Here is a 21186-nt window from a genome sequence, read left to right on the forward strand (position 1 = left end):
TTGGCCTTTCCAAATTGCCCCTAGGTGTGAGTGTGTGTGTGCATGGTTGTTTGTCCTGTGTGTCTCTGTGTTGCCCTGCGACAGACTGGCGACCTGTCCAGGGTGTACCCCACCCCTCACCCGGAACGTGAGCTGGAGATAGGCACCAGCAACCCTCCCGACCCCACTGAGGGACAAGGGTGACAGAAAATGGATGGATGGATGGTTGGAAAAGACGTTGTGCGTGTTGAATTAAAATGTGTCGGCATTTATGCTCCAACCTTCAAAGCCTTAAAGGGATAGGAACATATTTTTCAAGTGGAGTGACACTAAAAGGTAAAGAAATCTTACCTGCAGTAGAAGAGCATATTGAGTTCGACAAAAAGAGTAAATCTAGGTTATTTTCAGGAAGCCAAAATCACCAAAACCAAAAACATTGCTGTGGTTTGATCAAATTATTTTATGAACCTTTGAACTGCCGGCACTCTCATACCATCATTGGGCAGTAACTACACAGAAGGTGATGATTTTTATGGTGGATATTAAGGTAAACATTATGAAAATATGCAAAAAAAAAAAAAAAATTCTGCATGCAAAATGCACTCACAAACTCCGTTAGTTACATCTTATCGGCTATTAAGCAAAAACAACGAATCAACCAATCACCCCACATTTAGGTATTACAGTGGGGTCGAGATGACTTGCTCAACTTCAGTCAAGCATCAGAAAAGGGAAGGAAAAGAATTTATAAAATTTTGAGCATGGGGCAGTTGTTGCCATATAGGCTAGTCTGAGAAAAAAGCTAATAGCAGCTCAGAAAAATTACTTGCTACAACTAAGACATGCAGAACAGCACTGCTGCTGATCAAGTCCATCCCTTTATCTGATTACATTACACATCCCCTGATGCCTACTTCTGGCAGAATAACACATAGTACCACAAAGTGCAAAGTTTCTCAAACTTGTTTCTACTGCAACAATGTGATACAATCATGTCAATGTTGACAAAAAAAGTCTCAGGGGAATTTTTAGACACTTTATGAAACGTACGCCTTGAAGAGTTATGTCAAATCTGAAAGCAAATCTGGGTCTAACCTGGTAAAAGAAAGGTGTCTAACTAATAAAGACACCAGTGAGTGTATGCAAAGAATGGAACATGTCAAGCACTTCCAATCAGATTATTAGAAAAATAAGGCAGTGTAAAACAAAACTGCATTTGAAATACTTTCGACCTGATGGGCTGTGGTGGCACAGGGGCAAAGCACGACCCATGTATTGAGGCCTTAGTCCTAGTGGTGGTGATTGCAGGTTTGATTCCTGGCCTGGCAACATTTGCCGCATGTCTCTGAGTAGTTGAAATACTTTTGAATAAAGGCCACTAGAGCCAACAAAACCTTTAAAGATACTTTCAGCCTAAAATCCACTTAGATGACGGCTTGACACAATTCAAATCCCACCTCTTACCTCCAGTTCCTGTAATAATCATCAGGTTCTGTCTAAACAGTCATGCAAATTTGGTGGTTTGAAGTTTTTTTTAAAAAAAAAGTATTTACAAAATAAGAGGTCCAGACCAAAGCAGATCTCCACCATCCTGAAAGGAACTGCAACTTTAAGATAGTTCACCTGCCTTTCAAAAGGCTTTGCTCTTTCTCACAGGGCCATTAACTAATTTCTTAATTTATTGGATTGATTAGGTCATTTTCACTTTTACACCCAAAAGGATAAGTCTGATGGATGTGATCATTTAGAATTGTTTAGTCATCTTGGATAACTAAGAAACTGCAGCGTTCTGTTTTTGAGCATGAATTGGATTGTTATTTATGAAGAGTCCTATGAGTATTTACAAGAGAAGAGGCCACCAAAGATCTTCCTAAGTGAAAACATGCCAAGAATGCAATCTGTAAGGAATTCATATACTTGTGTAAAAAGCAAAAGTAAAATAAGTGGTTTAATTTGGATTTGATTACTCTTACTTGTATTTACTTTTCTGTCAGCAAGCTAGTCAGGAAGAAAACATTTAACATGTTTTATTCTCGGTGCCTGCTTCACACAGGAAGACCACTGGTGAAATCTTCTACTTTAATTTTCTATGAAAGCTAATATTGGCTTTGATGTAAATACCGTACATCCGGTATTTAAAAGGTTCATAAAACAGTAAGCTGCCATGAGGCTTTCGGGTCTGACATGGTCTTGGCTTTTTCTTCAACTGTGTATTCGTTGTAGACAATTATAACAGGTAAGGCTTCTTATCACCTTTAAAAGAACCAGTTTCCTTCGTGTATACTCTTTGGTCAATAAAGTTATTTGGGGTTTCCAGTGCTTAAGCTTAAATCAGAAAAAAAAACCCTCTAATTGTTTTCTGAGTATGGATATTCATCGTCTTGAAGGTGAGGGAAGGGAGCGCTGCCACCCACCATAAACTACTTCCTGCCTGCGCTTCTTCTTGCAACCTGAATGTCACAAAGTGTGCCCAAGATGGCCCTCGTTAAAGAAAATGGAGATGAATTTGTGAATGTACCCCATTCTTCATGTTCCAGCACACTTTTATGCACTCTAATTCATATGCTTCTCATTTGCATTTTTATGTTTGTTTCTGTGCATCTGTCTTGCAGCAGAGTGCAGCTGGTTTCTAGTGATATCCCAGATCATGTTGTCCAAGACAGTCTTATTGTCTCTCCCCAACATAAAACAGATGACCATCTGTCTTCATCTCCTGTCCTTTTATTGTGCATCGTCTCCAGAGCATTTAGCCCTCACAGGCTTTGAAGTCTTCCACCCCTTTTCTTATGTAACCTGTAACTTCAGTCACATCAAAGATGCGATAAAGAAAGCTCCTCTGTTATACCGTGTGGTATAACAGAGGAGTGTCAAAGTCTGATGGCTTTGACACATAGAATGCCAAAAGTGGTGTATTTCAATTGAATGTAAATAATTGATCTATATCAGTTTAGCATGACAATAATGTGTAGTATGAATAACTGAAACCTGAAATTTAGTAGTTAATACATGATGTCATAATAAAATTATACAATAGTTTGAAATCAAATGGTTTAATCCACTACAGTGTCCAGTCAAATACGCCCTGACGTCTGGATGATCTGAACAGAATCTCGGTCTCGGTTGGTATCTGCAAACAAACCCTTCCAACCGAGCGCAGGTTTTTGGCTATCAAGTGCTTTCTTGCATTACGGCAATAATCCAACACTTTAATGTACAAAATAATAATAATTATTACTATTATTATTATTATTACATTTATATTTAATTGTGGTCTTTTGTATTCACCTCCTTGGATGTTTCACCGTTAACTGCTTTTAGTACAACCACTGCATATCAAAGTGACAACTTTCCTTAGTTGGTTCTCTTTTAAATTAGGTTCATAGTATTGAGGGGGGTGAATATTTATGCAATCAACCACTTATGTATTTTTTAAATAATTCGGACACCTTTCACCCTTGACTTTAAGATGTTTATCTGTGTTAAAAATATCCGCGCACTAAAAGGATGAAACATCCAAGGAAGACGCATACTTTTTCCTAGGAAATGCTTTGCTTGTAAATAATTGACACGATCGGGCATTTTTAGAATGGGATGCACCTGCCTTGTGAATCCTCCCGAAGACTTCATTTGTCCACTCCCACAGAGGGAGAGCTTTCAGTCTGTCAGACATGTGACTTTGCACAAAACAAGAGAAGGACTTCTAATAATACGAGCTCTCCACTTGAGCGTCATCATATTTATTTAGGAACATCATAAAGAGGACCCGGGAGAAATAAAATTTTTTTGTTTTCTTTTGAAGACTTGAGGCATAAAAATAGAACGCAATTATTGAAATGACTCAGATACATTTTTTTTTTTCTTTCCGGACTTCGGGGGTGGATTCCGTGTGTTTTGACCCTCTGGAGATAATCCGCTCTTTGGGGATCTGTTCATGACTCATTCTCTTCTCCGGTACTCCGTCCCGCTCCTCAGCCTGCCGAACTGCGGTGCGTCGGGGTGCAGTGGAGGGGAGGACACTTCTTTCTCGGAAACTGATGAAGTTTTGCGTCTGGCGCGCGTCCAGACTGCACGTCCTGTACTCACATCCTAAATAATCCCCGAGCGTCAGAGTTCTTCTTCTTCTTCTTCTTCTTCTTCTGCTCTGTGACATAAAAAGAAGAAAATGCAAAATCTAAGCAAGGGTCTCTCGGTCAATGCCCACAAACTCAAACCTGGAACTCCTCCGACGTGTTCACGCTGAGCGCACCTCCGATCAGGCATCTGTGACCATGGCTTCGGCTCTGCCTCTCTACATCGGAATGGAGGTGGTGATCGCCGTGTCCTCGGTCATCGGCAACGTGATGGTCGTCTGGGCTGTTCGCATCAACCGGTCTCTGAGAGACACCACGTTCTGCTTCATCGTCTCTTTGGCCTTGGCTGACATTGCGGTCGGGGCTCTTGTCATCCCGCTTGCCATAACCATCAGCATCGGGCTCCAGACACACTTCTACAGCTGCCTGTTGTTCGCCTGCACGGTGCTCGTCCTGACCCAAAGTTCAATCCTTGCGCTGCTGGCCATCGCTATTGATCGTTATCTGAGAGTCAAAATACCCATGAGGTAGGCCTAAAGGTGAATTTTCACGATAGTTTTTAAATACATCGTCTCATGTGTCTGGAGGCTTTGTGTCTAGTTTCCTTTTACTCCTGCAGCTTTGTGTGGTGGGTGCCTTTGGGTTTTTTATTTTATTGTATATGTTTTTTTTTTTGACTAAGCCATAATCTGATTTCACATTAGTCTTTTTAAATATAACATTAGAATTCAAATTAATCACACCCCTTACAGATTTAGATTTTAAATTAATCGAATTTTTAGAAGTTTGTTTCTAATTGGAAATGAGAGGTCGCCTCTGAAAAGGTAGCAGCATCACTTAAAAATAAGATGTAATCTTTCTGTCTATGTTTATACACCCTTTTAAATATTTCATGGGGAATTTTTGTAGTTCTTATTTTTATAAATAATTTTTATTTATCTTCGAGGATGAAATGCCTTATTGCCATCACTATAATCTTTAGCTCCGTCTATAGATTCTATATCGAACTCCAGTCAATACAAGTTTGTCTGTCATTTATACACAAGAAAGACTTAAATCACAGAAACCTTTAAGCTTTGCTTTAAAACTCAGTTCAGTCACAAGATTAAAAGCCTTACATAAAAATAAACAGATGCCAAAGCACAAATTAAGATCAGCAATATGGTTTTACCACTCCAATGCGTTAATATCATCTAAAAAAGTACAAAAAAACAGGCTAAAATTATTTCTGAGTACTGCTTATTTCATAAATAAAGATAAAAAAGAGTCAATATTTCTCAAAATAATTTTCTGAGAAGATTTTAATGCTTGGTGCCTAATCATATTTTGTGCCCTCACATGTTCTTATATTTTTCATAGAACTGCCAATGTTGAGCCATTGGACAATCAGCCAATAAAAGGGTCTGTGTCAGAGAATGCATGATTGGTCAATAGGCTCACGGTGGATGCTTCTTGGACTGTGTAATTTGTCAAGCCAGCAAGCCAACACACACATTGAAAGAAATGCTCGTGCACATGTCCGGCTCTTTCCGTGAAAGGACATCAATACAAGTTATAGTGACATTAATCAGGAAACATTTCTAATTTATTGGCCATTATGTGAATACTGACGGTCTAACTGTTCAAGGCTCTGCTGGGCATGTCTGTCTGCTTGAGACATACGAATAAATTCCACAACAAAAATGAAAATGTATCGACATCACAAAACTGCTAAATCACTAATATCTTTGTAAGGATAAATTAACAAGCAGAAATGGATATTGATATAGGAAATATGGCTCAAGGCACTACGTCTGAGTCAGTCGTCAGTCAGTGACAATATTCTGTTGCTTATTTTCTATATTAGTACAATGTGTTGCATTGGTGTAAGCTAATATCTGAGCTATGCCGTACACTGCAGCTGACTATATAATCTTTTGTTGCATTGTACTATTTAGTGCATAAGAAATGAACTTGCTCAGGGTGCCCATGTCATGTACACAATAAAAAAACATCTTCATGCCATATAAGATCTATTTACTATTTTAATCATATTCACATTTCAGTCTTGAATGAATTTTATTTAGCCGTAACTTGAACCAGAAATTGATTTCCCCTCCTCGTGCCTCCCTTGGGACTGTGCAGTGACATGCTTTAAGCACTGATTGCTTTTTATAGCTGAGGTGTTTGTATTTGTTGATAAGGTTGGCCTGAGATTTGAAATTTGTTTTTCGTGCTTTGGTGGTGAGCTTGGAAAGGATTTACAGGTGCTAGAAAACAACTGGAAACCCTGAAGAGAATCAGTGATGGACAGAGATCAGTTAGAATCTAGACAGCCATTTTTTTTTTTTTTTTGGCTGATGGTGAGCTTATTGGTATGCAGCCAGAGAGCAGCAGCTTTACCAGCAGCTCCGAGGGTTGGGCTCCACATGTGGAGTTAAAACAAATACCGATGCTACATTTGAGTAGTCCTACTCTTTTAACATCCTTTAATTATTTTGTCTTGTGAATGAATGTGTTCCCTCCTTGTCAAGGAAGGAAAGTGTTGAAAAAGAAAAAAAAAAACAAAACACACATTTTATCAGTGTGTTTGTTTTTGGCCAGGTGGACGGTGAGATTACCCAGACAACATGCAGCTGTGATAAGGGGGAGAAATACATGCCTTTCATATTGCTCCTAATATTTACTCAAAACGTTTGTCCATTTCTGCATTCTAGCATAGCTGAACTATTAAAAAAGTGCAAGCTCATGCAGGACCATGCAGGACTTCAAATAATAATAAAAAAGTTGCTCCTAAATACCAGATGTTGTGCGCATTAATAGCATATTTTTTGGGGGTATTTGTAATTTGGAAACACAATAAAAGAAAAATAGACTTGAGTTGTTTTGCCAAAACACAAAGATCCTCTTCTGCACCATTAAATATAAAATTATCCATCACTTTCTATCAATTGTATTTATGTATTGTCTTTAATTAATTCAGTCAATTTTTACTAAATAAAAATAACTGTTGACACCTGAGTAGAGTATTGTAAGACTAAGAGGTCCGGGGACTGCAGTTTGAGAAAGAGTGCTCTAAAATATCCATATCTTTTTTTGCCACTGGAATGAAAATGTTTTAATAGAGGAAAACAAATTCTTGAGGGTATTTGTTTTCCAAGGTTGCTAATTTAAGAGGTCAAGTTTTTATTTCACAGTCCAAGGCAAATTTTCCCACACAGCCAAAACATCACAGTGGATCTCAAAAATGTACAAAAGTGGCAAATTGCTGTTTTTATTAAGTTAAAATTACATGGATAAATTCAAAACTGCACTGGACAAAAAGACACATACTCTTTCACTTTAATTTAAAAGGTGACCTATCATGCTTCCGCAAACAGGTCAGGGTAGATCTATTTGATAGATCTATCCCATATACAAAACATGTTCATGAAATTTTTTACAATTGTAATTGTTGGATAATGAGATTTTAGGCCGGTCAGTTCAGCCTGTTTTGAGTTCCTATCAGAATGAGCTGCTTTAGGGCCCCTTGCCACTTTAAATTAAATTAGCCGCTGCTGGCCACACCCGCTCCCCTCCCCCACCTCAGTGTTTACACTCGCAAAAATGGCTGCAAGCAGATGTGCAATTATGTGTTGTGTTATGTGTTGGTTGCAGCCATACAACCAACAAGTGGTTTATGGATGGCAAGTCATCAGCAAAACACTTGTCGTTTCCAGCAGTCATTGTACAGCTGTAAAACCAGCTGACCAAACGTGCTGGAGCTCCGTTTGGGTTGCTAGGTGAAGGGCTTGGCTTGGCTGGGATTGCTAGATCACAGCGCAACAGTGCTTGGGCTGTTTTTAGAAGTACCTGAGATGAAAACGAAAGTGTAGAAATGTGCAAAATTACAACAGCTGGGTAAATCTTGAGTACTGTCATTTGAGTACAATTCCCATCTCCTTTTTTTTGCCACAGTTACAAGCGAGTGGTGACCCCTTGGCGAGCTGGGACAGCCGTGCTGTTGTGTTGGCTGGTGTCCATCATAGTGGGCCTCACTCCAATGTTTGGCTGGAATAACCTACAGTCTCTCCTTAAAAATGGCACCGTGACCACTGAAGAGCTTGTGGTGACCTGCCAGTTTGAGACAGTCATCAGCATGCACTACATGGTCTACTTTAACTTCTTTGGCTGGGTCCTGCCGCCTCTGCTGCTCATGCTGGCCATCTATGTGGAGATTTTCTACATGATCCATAAACAGCTCAACAAGAAGGTAAGGCTTGATTATTCATACAGGAATATTTTGTTGAGTATTTTTTTTCTTTAATAAAAAGAAAAAAAAAACTTAAACTTTTTCCACATACTGTCACATTACAGCTTCAAACGTTCATGCTTTACTAGGTTTACTTGCCCAGCATTTAGCTCCGTTAATCTTCCCCTCAACTCTGTCTCTGACAGGGAAAAAAACCCCTGTCACAATAAGTGAGTTTGTGGATGGACCAAAATGCAGACAGGAGATGGGAGCATGGATCACGTTGAGTGTTGAGTGTTGAGTGTTGAGTGTTGATCACGTTGAGTGAAAAGAGATGAAAAAAACTCTAAAAACCACAGGGAACACAAGGAACCAGGGGAGAACAAACTAAAAACATCAGGGCCAAACAAAAGCACAAGGAGCATGACCAGGGGAACAGGATCTGATGGGATTAAACAGGAGGAACCAGTAAGGAGCGTGAGCAGGAGAAGGATTTAAATACTGTGAGGGTGAATGTTGGAACAATGGACCTGGGCTGATTAGCAAACCGGTTGCAGATGTGAGGAGAGAGAGCAGAAGGCAGACTGAGGAGAAGCTATGACGTTTTTCTTCCCAGGTTTTAATATAGGTCACATTTACACAACCAATGGATGTCTGGATCAATAGATTATCCCACCTGAGCTGTGAATCTGTGCAGCTCACCCAGAGTCACCATGGGCTTCTTGACTGCGTCTCTGAATAATTTTCTCCTGACTTGGTAGTTATGCTGGTGGTCTATTCTCATTTTACTTTCAGGTAATGGGTTAAACAGTGCTGTGTGACCCCAACAAAACCCAAATGAAATGCATTGAAGGTTTTGGCTGTACTGTCACAAAATGGGAAAAAGTTAGAGGAATAGAATAAAAATAGAAATTCAAGCGTAACATCAAGCAGATCATTTCAAAAAGGATCAACCTCATTATTGCTTCATCGAGGTAGTGTACATTTATGATAATGTTTCGTGGTTTTTCTTAATGTCTTTGAAGGTGACGGCAAGCCACATGGATCCCAGACGATACTTTGGAAAAGAACTTAAATTAGCCAAGTCCCTCGCCCTCGTCCTTTTCCTCTTCGCAGTCAGCTGGCTCCCACTTCACATTCTCAACTGCATCACCCTCTTCCTCCCGAACTACGAGACGTCGATGTCCCTCCTTTACGTCGCCATCATTCTCACCCACGGCAACTCAGCCGTCAACCCCATCGTCTACGCTTTCCGCATCAAGAAATTCCGCACGGCGTTTCAGAAAATCTGGAAACAGTACATGCTGTGTCAGGACCCCATCGGCCGCCTTCCTCAGCGAGGGAACCAGAGAGGGCAGAGCCGCGACATGAGGCTCAGGCAGAATGATGATGACGATGACGATGTTTGACCTTTGGGGACTAATTGTGCTACTGTGTTACTGACAATTTTTAAAGCAGTTGTTTACAGGAAGTGAGAGACCTGATGCTCAAGGAGCTGCAGATCCCAGTGGCATTAAGGGTACGGAGAAAGCGGGGCTTTTATGACCAATCTCTTGAACTGAAATCAGTAAGTGCATATGTGTAGCACATGTGTTACTATAGCGTTGTGTACTGTATTTCTTGACTGAAATTACAATTCACGGCCTTCGACATCTGAAAGAGCTCAAGTCTACTCACCTAAAATCTTTGCTTCATTAACATTCTTCATTTTGTGGGCTTAAGTACAAAAAGGAAGTGAGCATTGGTGAATAGAAGGACTCTGGTGAACTTGTGACTGAAGCTTCGGAATGAAGTTTGGTGCTTTAAGAAGGTTTGCGATGTTGGGTATGTTCTTTGTTGACGTGGGGAAAAAAGATCCAATCAGAATCTTTAGCAAAACTTATGGTTTTATTAATATTAAAGTTACATTGATAATCAAACTCATTCCAACTGTATTAAAATTTCTTAAAATTATCCATATTTTGTCACTTCTGTATTTTTATTTTTATTTTATTTTATTTTTTTAGAAAAACCATGAGAGTAGAGAATAACTTTGAAAAAATATGGAATTTATTATTTGGCCTGTCATTACAGGGAACATAGTTTTTGTATACAAAATCTGAGATTGTGAAAGATTTGTTTTTCATGTGCACCAGATGCCAGGAGACTACTGGAAACATTAACACAGAGGAAGACGTTATGGCCTTCGACATCTGAAAGATCAACTCTTGTCGATTTCACAAGAGTGAAATAATTTATCTGTGTATCCCACCCTCTGTCATGCTTTGTCAGACTGATTTTCCATTAAACTTCAAATGTAAGTAAAAAAAAAGAGTTCATGATAGGAGCCATATTGTTTTTTTTCAGCCGAGCCTTGCTTCAGGCCTGTTCAGAAGCTTCTTGTGCTGAATCTTGATGTTATGAAAGTTAAGGTTTACCCCGCCTTGTGGTGCCGGATGGGTATTACAACAGTTCTGATTGCAGTCCCACAGAGTGTTTAGATGAAGACCTCCTCCACCTATCTACCCCCCAAAAAATAGATATTGAGAAAATATCTGGAGCAAGTGTTGCTGGGGTCTGAGACCATTCGACTGACAAAATAACTAATCCTACTTAATAACTCTTGCTTTTAATTAGATATTTGTGGACACAATGCTTAAAACCCACAGACACATTGGTCATATAACTGCAGCCACATCAGAGTTTTAATTAAAGATCAACGCATTCAAATAATGCTGGTGCTCCTTCATCTTCTCAGCTCTGTTTGAATGTGTCCTTTTATCCTCACTGCACACTCGGCTGGCCGTTCACTTTTTCAAAGTTTACTCTTGATTCATGAGAAAATACAATCATGTCTTTTTAATTAACTTTCCTTTCAGGCCAGGGATACTTTAATTAGTGTTGCTTGTGTAAAGTGAATCACAATTGATGCAGTATGTTATGCACATGGTAATATATGACTGCTGACATTAATATTATACATAAAACCCAATGTAACTAACTCATGTAGGCGCTGGTAGGAGACACTGATTCATCTCACTGAGGGAACAGCTGTGGAGTGACAAATTCACAGCTGTTGTTTGCAAAGAGCAGGAAGTCTGACCTCTAATCACCTCTTATTTCACCAGCCAGAAAAAAATGTTGAGGGGTTTTGGATTTGTAATGCATTATTTGCACTCACATTTTTGAAGAATCACAATTTAAATGGATTTATTTTCTTACTTTTTAAAAAATGTTCCTTCTTCTCTCCATTGCTCTCTGTATAACATGTTAAGGCAGTCAAGGGCTATTTTGTTTTTCTCTGAAGACATGCATCACATATTTATGTTATTTGGCAGACAGGGGGTGAATAAGTGAGGGGCTTCTAAGCATGAATGCAGGAAAGAAGTAAAACCAAATCTAGAGTTTATATTTTAGAAAGAGTTGCTTCTTAGGCAGAAACCTGTTATGCAGAAGTACAGGTTTTGCATAGGTATTACAGAGAAAAGAAAAAAAAAACATACACTTGAGGATACTAATCTAACAAGACTGAGTGCGTTTCAAATGCTGCACCGGCATAATATAATAATGTATCCACGTGATTACTTTCTTTCATTTTCTGTGCGTGAGCTATTTCCAAAAGCAGAAATGGGAAAAAGTCTTATTCTTCAGATGCAGATCACTGGTAGAGTAAGAAATCAAGATGCCTGTTACTATTTTTGCAGCAAAATGTAGTCGAACAAAGTATTGAATCAGGGTTAGGGTAATGCATCAAAATTGTTAATTTACTGATGTTAATACTGGAACAGGGGCAATGTGTATGAAGCTCCAAGGGATTTAGATTGTATTTCAAAATTTATTTGCAGGTTATATTTTATCAAAATTAATCTGAGCAGCTTTGAGGCAGGAAATCTACTGAAACACTGTAACTTCACCAGCAAAGAAAAAAAAAAAACAGGAGGAGCTGTACTTACCATTTCATTTTAATAAAGTTCTTTCTTCCACTTGCATTCCATTTTGTTTTGCCTCTGAACTTACTTTCTCCACAGCTCAATATTGAATGTGGTTTGCCCTTTATATAAAGATCTCTGTTCCTGCTTGGAGTATTTATTTATTTTTTATTATTTTTGCTTTGTTTTTTACTCTGCCTGACAGGTTGTCCTTGTCGTCGTTCCACAGAACTGCTATCAGACCTGCCTGGAGTATTTGCTGCCTCCAGAAGTGTCTTCACGGTTTCTTGACTTCTCTCACAAACTGTTTTTAGCTTGTCCTTTCGCTTTTCGTTTTCTCGCTGTTAAGTGCTGCTATACTGATGGTGTACATTACTCGGAACAAAAAAAAATATTTGATCTTATTAAGCTCATGAATTATTCTAGCAAGACGTGGAGAGATGAAATATTAGCTTATTTTTTTGTACCTTACAATAAACAGGATAGTTGGAGAATTACATTTCTGCTGAATGATTCTAAGAAACAGAAAATGCAGATTGTGTTGAGAAGATATTGCTCCTGGTGTGTATTCTCTGGCAACCTGACTGTAGATTCGACATACTTTTCTACGTATAATATCTGTGAACAGGCACGTTTTATGCAACCAGATTTCAGCAAGGAATAAGAACAAAACATAAAAAAGAGAGATATGTTTAGACTTTACTAGTTGTCAAGAGTTCAATTTCCAGTTACAGAAACATGTAACTGGAAATAAGCAGACAATTTGTTTTTTGGTGCCTGTTATTTTATTCTGCAAAGCAGTCATTTATAAATGTTGTTCGGCCAAATGATGAAATTCCAGTGGTGTGAAGTCAAAATATTCTGATGCAATCATGTGGGCTGCAAAAGCAAATAACCCATCAAGATTTGGGCCGTGTGTTTTTTTTCTCTCCAGGATCAAACTTGTGGGAGACAGAATGATTCAGAAAACATTCAGAAACATCCCTAAGTATTGATGGGAAGAACTGCAGTGATTGCATGAATCATACAATTACACCATTATGTGTGGGCAATCACATGTGGCAAAGCATAAGCAGACTTTTTAATAAGGTAACATAACTTATGTTGATGAAGGTGAACTCTAAACATTGGACGGTAGAAAAACGACCGAAGTTGGGTTTCTTTGCTGACCCAGTCCTGAACCAAATATGAACCAATCTTGGTTTGAGTTAAACACAAATGGGTTTGGCCCGGAATAATGGGTAAAGTAATCAAACTCTCAAAAACTGGATCTAGCCCACCAAAGAGTGGGCTGAAAAATATAATTAGGCAAATGTTTAAACTCAAATTTTGACATTAGTTTATTATACAAAATGTATGCATGTTGGTTCTGTTACAATAAATTGACTCCAGAGGGCGCTGTTGCTTGATTATGTACACCTTAGCTTGCTTTCAAAGCGCCACTTACATAAATAAGTAAGTTGACATTTTCTGATACTCTGATAGCTGTAATTCTATAAAATACAAATATATTGTGATTTAAAGGAAATTTTTAGTAATTAAATCAATCTATTCTTCGTGACCAGCCTGAGCTCTTACACTATAGTTAATTTGAAAACATGTTGGCATGTTGGGTGACATTGTCACCCAACGTGCTTTTTGACCGTGTTAGGAAGCCGGAGCAGCAAAATGGGGAGAGAATACAAACATCATGGTATAAGCCCCTCTTACAACAAAGAAAATGTGCTATTAGCTTTTCACTGTGCAGCCTCAGTGGTAGTTTTTTTTTCATATTACATGAATAATTTTGACATTAACATACTTTCGCTTTTGGTTTTACATTTTTTAGAATAACCCAGCTTGTTAACAACGCCCTCGAGTCACAATGTGGCATAATACCCAGGGAAGAACCCAGACATGCTCGGAGTTGTTTGCTACTTTTTTGCTAAGGAAGCAGTGCTAACTGATGATGCAACCCTGAAACAGCAAATAGAACAGTCTTCAATACAGTCTTTTACCATACATAGTAAAAAAACGTACACCACTCAGAGTTTAGTGTGCGTCACAGTTTAGTGTGCGTCTTCCTTTGTAAACTGGAGCCTTATTTGTTTAATGCAAATACCTGGACACGTTTTTCCTCCTTAAACCTACACTGCAAGAATAATTTCATATGAAGATGTCCGGATCAGAGATGTTAAAAAGGGAACCGCCAGCAGAATCTGTTGTATAAGGATGTCTTTATTGTTTTTTTTTGTTTTTTTTAACCACGGTCTTCCCTAGATAAGTCAGTTTGGTCTGTTAAACTAAATCACAGGGATGGGAACTTGTGTTCTAACATCATGTGACACAGCTCTGCCATTTAGTGGTTTCTATTTTGTCCTCACAAGAACTTCAAACACATCAAGGTACTCAGTCAAAAAACAACATAAAATTGTTGAGCATGCCAAGTCATTCAAAAGTAACACAAAATAATTTTATTTTAATCATCATTATAAAAACAATGGCACAAGCGAAAGATCTCCTAAACATTTTCAAACATTTGTTACAGTTGGCTTGAGTTCACTTGGTAAAATAAGTGACAAACCATCCACATTTAACTATGACACCAAATCAGTCACCCATAATCAACAACATACAAATGGTAGAACACGTACACATTTGTTTTTATTGTAAACAGTGTTAGAAAGGAAGAAATTGAACACCAAAGGCCAATAGATTCATAAACCCGTATTTGTGCTTTAATGTTTTTAATTAAGAGACGGAAAACATTTTAAAGTATTTGCATTTTAAATGTACCTTATCCCGAGAAGACTAAGTTTATAAAGTAATGCTAAAATCAATGCAGAAGAGAGAGCGTCATAGGTGTTCAAAGAACAACATGAACTGGCTCATCTGCAAAGATTTAATAAATATTTGCACATGGACAATTCATAGAATCAAAAATAAAAATAAAACAGACATTGAGGTTTCACATATTCATTTGATTCATTAAGAAATGGAAAAGGAAAACCTGAAGAAAAACAAAATCCAGTGGAGATCCTGTGGTTGCTCTCTAACAACAAAATGTTCTTACAAAGATAAACGTTTCAAAAGCATTTTTATCCTTTTATTTTGTTGCTTTCCTATCTTAATTTACATTGTGGCTGTTTTTAAGAAGTTGTACTTATAAGGCATCATCCAGATCTAAAAGACAGTTGTTACAATGCCAGGGTTGCCATTTCAAAATGATTTCCATCTTTAATTTGTAATAAATCCTGTATAATCTAACCGAGAACGCAAATCTTTAATGGCAAAAACAAATAAGGAAAACTTTGTCTGCAGTGAAACACGGTTGTTGTAGCAACAAGCTTTGTAATTTTTTCCACTCAGCTTGGAGTTTCACAGCATCAGATCTCCAAATCCTACTATATTTGCTCGGAGGTTGACAATAAAAATATAACTGATGCAATTTTTTTTTCACAGTTTGAGTGCAAACATATTCATAATTGAACATTAAGTACGTCAAGTTTTCTTTGTTTTTGCAAAGGCGTGGTCTGATGAGAAGGCTTAGTTTATTATCATGTGTCGTCGTGTGCATTAGCAAAAACCCTGAAACTCGGAACGGCGTTGATGTTTGGCTTTTTAAGGCTGCCGATCTTCATTACATGGAAATTCATTTGGCGAGATTTACATGGGGACTGGCACTTTATCCTGAAAAAAACAAAACAGAAAAAAAAAATGTTTATTCACACTTAATTGTCTGAAATAAAACAGATATCAGGTTATAAAAAAAAAAGTAACAAAGACCGTGAGGGGGAAATTTAGTATTGCAATCGCCATTATTTTTATTATTGTGAATATTAGGAAGATCTAGAGGGTTTTTTAAATTGAGAAATCACAAGGTGTTACAGTCAGATATTTAAATGCATGTACTGTAAATCTTGCAAGTGCATGATTCAGCGAATTATGAGATGTTAGAGAGATCATGTTCACATTCTACCTTTCTTACCTTTATGATTTTGTTTATTTCTGTTATTCAAAAATTAGTGTTTGTGGTTAAAAAAGTAAAAGCTACAGAAAGAAAAATATTCATAGTATGCATTAAATCTCGATAATTGAGGTGGAGTAATTTTCTTGCCATTTCCATTCAATTCGAAGTGTAACAGCCAAACGAAGGATTGAAGCGATAAATACTTGGTATGCAACTGAAAAATATCTTAGACATGCACTTACCCAACCACCTTGTTTATCAACCCATCTACTGACGCGTCTGTTGAGGAAGCTACTCATAGCGTTCATCACTTTGCCTTTAAGAGCTGGAGAGTTCTTCTTCAAATAAAGCCCCAATGCTACTGATGCATGGATCAGCTGCAACTCCGGGGCTATCGAAGCTTCCCGAGAGACGTAAGATTCACACAGGATATCCACACTTTGCTCGAACACTGTAGCTACAGCCTGGGGAAATACAGTTCAGGTTATTCTGTTTCCAAGACTAAAGAGAGAAAGATTATGGTTTTATCATTTACAAATAAAATGGAGTGTCAAAAGCTGATAGGCATGATCCAAGAAAAAATTGTGAAGAGACATTTGTTCCCACAAATAGTTTGGAGTAATTTTACACAGAAAAATCTATAAATAGTGGAATAGTGGAATAGTGGTCAGAGTACCCCTAACAAATACCTTAACACTAGAGATGCACTGAGAATAATGTCTATTCACCAAAATTGACTAATTTTGAACCTCAATTGTGACTGACAAGGTGAAAAGCATGAAAAACTCCTATGTTTTGATAATCAGTGAATGTGCTGCATTAACCATTTCTAGGCCATGCTGACACTGTCACTCTTCTGAGTGAAAGTTGTTGCTATAGGATGAATATTTAAAATGGGCTTTTTTCCAGCATTAGTGAAGAGTTTGAAAGTAAGTGAGAGGAAGTGACAACATGCAAGAAGCATTTTAAAAGGAAACTGCATTTTCTATGCCAAGTCCAGGCATGCTCAGACATGTCTGCAGTTCATTCATGCTGCCATAGTTCAAAGGAACTATGGCAGCATGAATGAAAAGGGAGAGCAAGACTTTAGCAGATACAGAAAGTTTTGTATTACAGCAAAGATGCTGTGGTTTATCCTTTTAAACTGCTGTAAATGAGCATGGCTTTTGTTTAAACTTGTCCATGCGATGTCTAGCTTTAACATGGACAAATACCAAGAAATGTGTGATGCTAAATCCAAGTACAGAAACTTTATGCTTTAGAAAGATAATTCACATCTCAGCACATTTGAACAGATGCAGTATTTAGAAATGTACATAAGCAGGTTTGTTGCAGATGACCCCCCTACTGTAAACTCAAATAGGCTCATAGTCATACATTGTGATAACATACCTCTTCTGTAACTGCTTCAGTCAGATCCTTAACTGTTTTAATGAAACTCTGGTCTTTATTCAGAGCATCACCGATGGTTCTCAGCCTATCCGCAATTATCACTGGGTCAAAGTTGTCATCTGAAAAGAAAAAACAAAACAAAACAAACAAAAAAAAAAAAACAGTTGACAAGCAGCTTAGACACAGTATGCATTAAATTTCAGTGACAACAACCAATCAGACATAACATTATGACCACAGACAGGTGAATTAGTGAATTAACTCTGTATCATGGCACTTGTTAGTGAGTGGGATGCATTAGGAAGCACATTAGTATTTTGTCCACAATATCAATTTGATAGAAGCAGAAAAAAAATGAACACGAGGCAAAATGGTGTTAGCCAGACAATTGAATCAGAGCTTCTCCAGCATGTTGCTTAATTTTTTGCTTTAGATGTTTGAGACAGACTGAGCCCAGTGCCAACAAGGAAATCTGAAACACTGACGGAGCATTGAGGATTGCGTTGTTTGGCCACAACGGCGTCATATATTGCTCCCCCTTCTTCAAGACGTCAGAAGGAAATTTCAAACTCTGATTTTCATACACTTTTATAATACAGTGTTATGATTTGGCCCCATTTAAAAAAAATTAAATTTAAATTCAATGGATATTTGTACTGCACACCATCAAGTTAAACAGTTATTTGAAAAATGAAAGTAGTCTTTATTTGACCTTTAACTTAATGTCACAAAATGAGTGTTCAAGGGTTTTTCTGTTTTTGTAGAGACCAAAATGGAAGCACAAATACCAGCAAAAAGTAAATTATGGATAATAATAGAACATAGCAAAAGACTTTGTAAAATAGTAAAGAATACAATAGACATTTCCACATGGGGAAATTCAAGTTTATCAGAAGAAAACTGAGGAAATATGGAAGCACACAGATACAACATATTTAAAAATAATCTAGAAAGTAATGTAAAATACAAGTTCACAAAACTATACAGTTATGAATGAATAGAATACTTTCATGTTATGCATATGATCATGACCTCATCCATGAAAGCTCAGGGTTGCTTTTTTTTTGCTTTTTTTGACGAGCACAATAGCGATTTAATGCGGATTTGCCTCCCAAGTCCCCAGATCTGAATCAAGACAATTCTTATTGGGGCGTGCTGGGCCCCATTGTGGCGTCAGATACTACATCACATTATTTGGGGTCCAACACAGAGAGCAGGTGATCATAATGATGTCCGTGATCGGTGTAGGCTTTAGACTGCCAAAACAATACAGAAAAAACGAAACGGCTGACATCTGGAATGAAACATTTAGGATAAATGACATAAAAAGCGAAATGAACAGTCAATGACATAGCAAATTTTGTTCCGGGGGGGAATAAAATGAAAGCAACAGTGGTGACGGGTCAAGATCACACAGAGGAAAACAACAACACTTACCTGTGGCTTGTTTGCTGTCAGGTTCCACTTGTCCGTACGACCGATTGCATTCATCTTCATCTGCCAGTAGATAAAAAACTACCGATTCTGTCTGTGCCTTTATATTAGGAGCCATTATTTGCCGGTGAAAGGAAGCAGAGAATGAGCTTCACTGCGTACGCAGGCGCAGTCTGACTAAAGCAGGGCGGGGCTCTTCTTTAATGGAACCTCAGGATCAGTCAAGCTGTTGCAAGTCTGGGCGTCAACATGTAGCACCGGCCCATGAACCATTTTCACAATACAACTAAGATCAACTCCGTCTGAATTTACAAAATAAAACACAGTTAACGTCTAACTGTAGTGACAAAATGCGTCACTTCCATAACAAGAGGATTATCCAGAAAAAACAACAACAAAAAAACAACAACCTCATCGCAATGATTACAAAAATTAATCTCGTACTTAGACGAAAAGCAACGCTTCTAAAACAGATCAGCATTAGAAAGCAATAAGAACTCAGTAGCTTTGTTCCTTCACTTAAAGTTGTGTGCAATGTCAAATGTGCTATAAAAGCTTATCTTATCTGTGCGTTCAGACTAATATTATACGGGAACGCCTTTAACATGGCGCTTTAAACTCACATTATAGTACAATATAGTAGTTCAGAATGATACACTGTTCAGTGGTCGAATATAAAACTATTAAAAATGTTTATTAAATGACAGATTGATGTCCCCCTAACCATAAACAAGATTTTGTAACAATATGACATCAAAAAAAGATTTGGCATAAAAACATGTATAATATAAAGTCAGATTGTACATGTAAATGTACAAAATAAAGTCAGAGTGTGTTATTTCTAAGAGCTACTTGGTATTTTCTTATGCTGCAAATTTGCCCTTAATGTATCATTGCATTTAAATGAAAAAGCTGACGGAATAGAGCTTGATTTTGGTCAATGTTGGGTAACACTCAATTAAACGGGAATTTTTGGATGTAATGTTGATTTTAATCGAATAAGAGAAGAGGATTTTTTTTTTAAAAACATAGTTGTAAGTTGTAAGTATTTAATGTAAATAAGTTGAGGCTTTTGAGGTAAAAGCTTTTAAAAAATATCTTAATTTGACATTTGGAATTGGCCAGCTAGGTTTCTCCCACAGTGCCGCCACCAGCAGCAACTATAAACCACTTTTTTTGTCACAAAAATTTGTTTTAAAACGTATAAAACAGACGTAAGTTAATCAAGAATGAGCCTACTTTCATAACAATACACTTCTTATTAGCTAGTTTTTGGCATGTATATTTGTGTACATAAAACTGCACCATCATGAGTGAATTGTATGTTCATTTTCATGACAATCCTGCTCTGTCTGAAGAATGCAGCCCATTGACAGTCTGTTCAATTCTCTGGGACACTCACAAAAACAGATTTTGTTTGTAGTGCTGAAAAAAAGTGAGCAAACTATTGTTGATTTCTATATTATCTGCTGAGGCAGAGAAATAATTAAAAAGCAGTCAAGTAATTATCTTTTTACACAAGTAGTTTCAAGTTCAAAAAAGTGCTTTGAGAAAGCTTTGGGGTTAAAACACAAAAAAAGTAAAGAAAAAAAGCGTTGGGTGTCATTTAAGTAATTGCAGTCTGCTCAAATTTATTAAGTTAACTTAAGTTACTAAAACTGCACAATGCCACTGTTTAATTAAATAAAATCTAAAACTATGAGTTTTAGTCTATGATGCTACAATAGATTTATGTATCTTCGGTGAAAAGTGAGGGTTTTTCACAGCAAGTGGATTTTTATTTTACTTTCATAACATTTCATGGCAAATCTTTTGAATATTTTATGGACTTCCATGGAGAGGTAAAGCAATCCAGTTGTTAACGGCCAGCGTCAGACGCGGTTCAACAAACGCAGTTGAGGATTAACAGAACATCACTGGTTCAACCCCACCGCAGTTTCTCTTTACCCATTATGGACTTTGTCACTTGCGAAATGTGATGCAACATTTACGTAATTCACTAAATAAAATGAAGGCACTACTTTCTTCTTTTTAATGCCCACTTGTAAAAATAGTACATGTTTACTATTTTATCTATAGATTACGCAACAGGGCATTACAATTACATCTGATTGATTTTATATTATTCTAGCGTTGTTTATTTTTTTTTACTTTAAACTTCTACCCACTTTATATTTTAGGTTGGTGATGTGGGAAGGTACGAGGTAGGTCTGGACATCCATTTTAGTTAGTGATAAATACTAT

At 37.5% G+C, this 21186-nt stretch overlaps 2 protein-coding genes and 1 long non-coding RNA gene across 4 annotated transcripts; 1 reads left to right on the forward strand and 2 right to left on the reverse strand.

Annotated features, from left to right (window-relative positions):
• Positions 1 to 3842: 3842 nt before the first annotated feature.
• On the reverse strand, positions 3843 to 4312 carry LOC107837227 (uncharacterized). Its single transcript, XR_001663234.1, has 2 exons — positions 4226 to 4312; positions 3843 to 4120 (listed from the first exon to the last, which is right to left on the reverse strand). It is a non-coding gene; the product is annotated as an uncharacterized LOC107837227 (long non-coding RNA).
• LOC103144349 (adenosine receptor A1-like) lies at positions 4114 to 11916 on the forward strand. Its single transcript, XM_007561292.2, has 3 exons — positions 4114 to 4576; positions 7986 to 8280; positions 9285 to 11916. The coding sequence occupies exons 1-3, from the start codon at positions 4173 to 4175 to the stop codon at positions 9666 to 9668; spliced, it is 1083 nt and encodes a 360-aa protein (XP_007561354.1). The 5' UTR covers positions 4114 to 4172; the 3' UTR covers positions 9669 to 11916.
• Positions 11917 to 14594: 2678 nt separating this feature from the next.
• Positions 14595 to 19167, reverse strand: LOC103144350 (uncharacterized). Of its 2 annotated transcripts, none has more exons than XM_016675999.1 (4): positions 18945 to 19167; positions 17509 to 17623; positions 16359 to 16580; positions 14595 to 15836 (listed from the first exon to the last, which is right to left on the reverse strand). In XM_016675999.1, exons 1-4 carry the CDS (start codon positions 19058 to 19060, stop codon positions 15813 to 15815), a joined length of 477 nt encoding a protein of 158 aa, XP_016531485.1. In that variant the 5' UTR covers positions 19061 to 19167; the 3' UTR covers positions 14595 to 15812. The 2 variants fall into 2 exon arrangements, with proteins under 2 accessions (XP_016531485.1, XP_007561355.1); XM_007561293.2 differs by having other exon boundaries at positions 17509 to 17627; positions 18946 to 19163.
• Positions 19168 to 21186: the final 2019 nt, after the last annotated feature.

The sequence above is a fragment of the Poecilia formosa genome, unplaced genomic scaffold (genome assembly GCF_000485575.1).
Source record: "Poecilia formosa unplaced genomic scaffold, Poecilia_formosa-5.1.2 Scaffold124, whole genome shotgun sequence".
In the NCBI taxonomy this organism is placed as follows: Eukaryota; Metazoa; Chordata; class Actinopteri; order Cyprinodontiformes; family Poeciliidae; genus Poecilia; species Poecilia formosa.

Excerpts from the sequence above, each read along its gene's own strand:
- LOC103144349 (XM_007561292.2), top strand. The coding sequence starts at position 4,173 with ATGCCCACAAACTCAAACCTGGAACTCCTCCGACGTGTTCACGCTGAG. Across the intron at positions 4,577-7,985 it reads AGAGTCAAAATACCCATGAG|TTACAAGCGAGTGGTGACCC; the intron begins GTAGGCCTAAAG and ends TTTTTGCCACAG. Across the intron at positions 8,281-9,284 it reads ATAAACAGCTCAACAAGAAG|GTGACGGCAAGCCACATGGA; the intron begins GTAAGGCTTGAT and ends ATGTCTTTGAAG.
- LOC103144350 (XM_007561293.2), bottom strand. The coding sequence starts at position 19,060 with ATGGCTCCTAATATAAAGGCACAGACAGAATCGGTAGTTTTTTATCTA. Across the intron at positions 17,628-18,945 it reads TGACAGCAAACAAGCCACAG|ATGACAACTTTGACCCAGTG; the intron begins GTAAGTGTTGTT and ends TTTTCTTTTCAG. Across the intron at positions 15,837-16,358 it reads TTGATAAACAAGGTGGTTGG|GATAAAGTGCCAGTCCCCAT; the intron begins GTAAGTGCATGT and ends TGTTTTTTTCAG.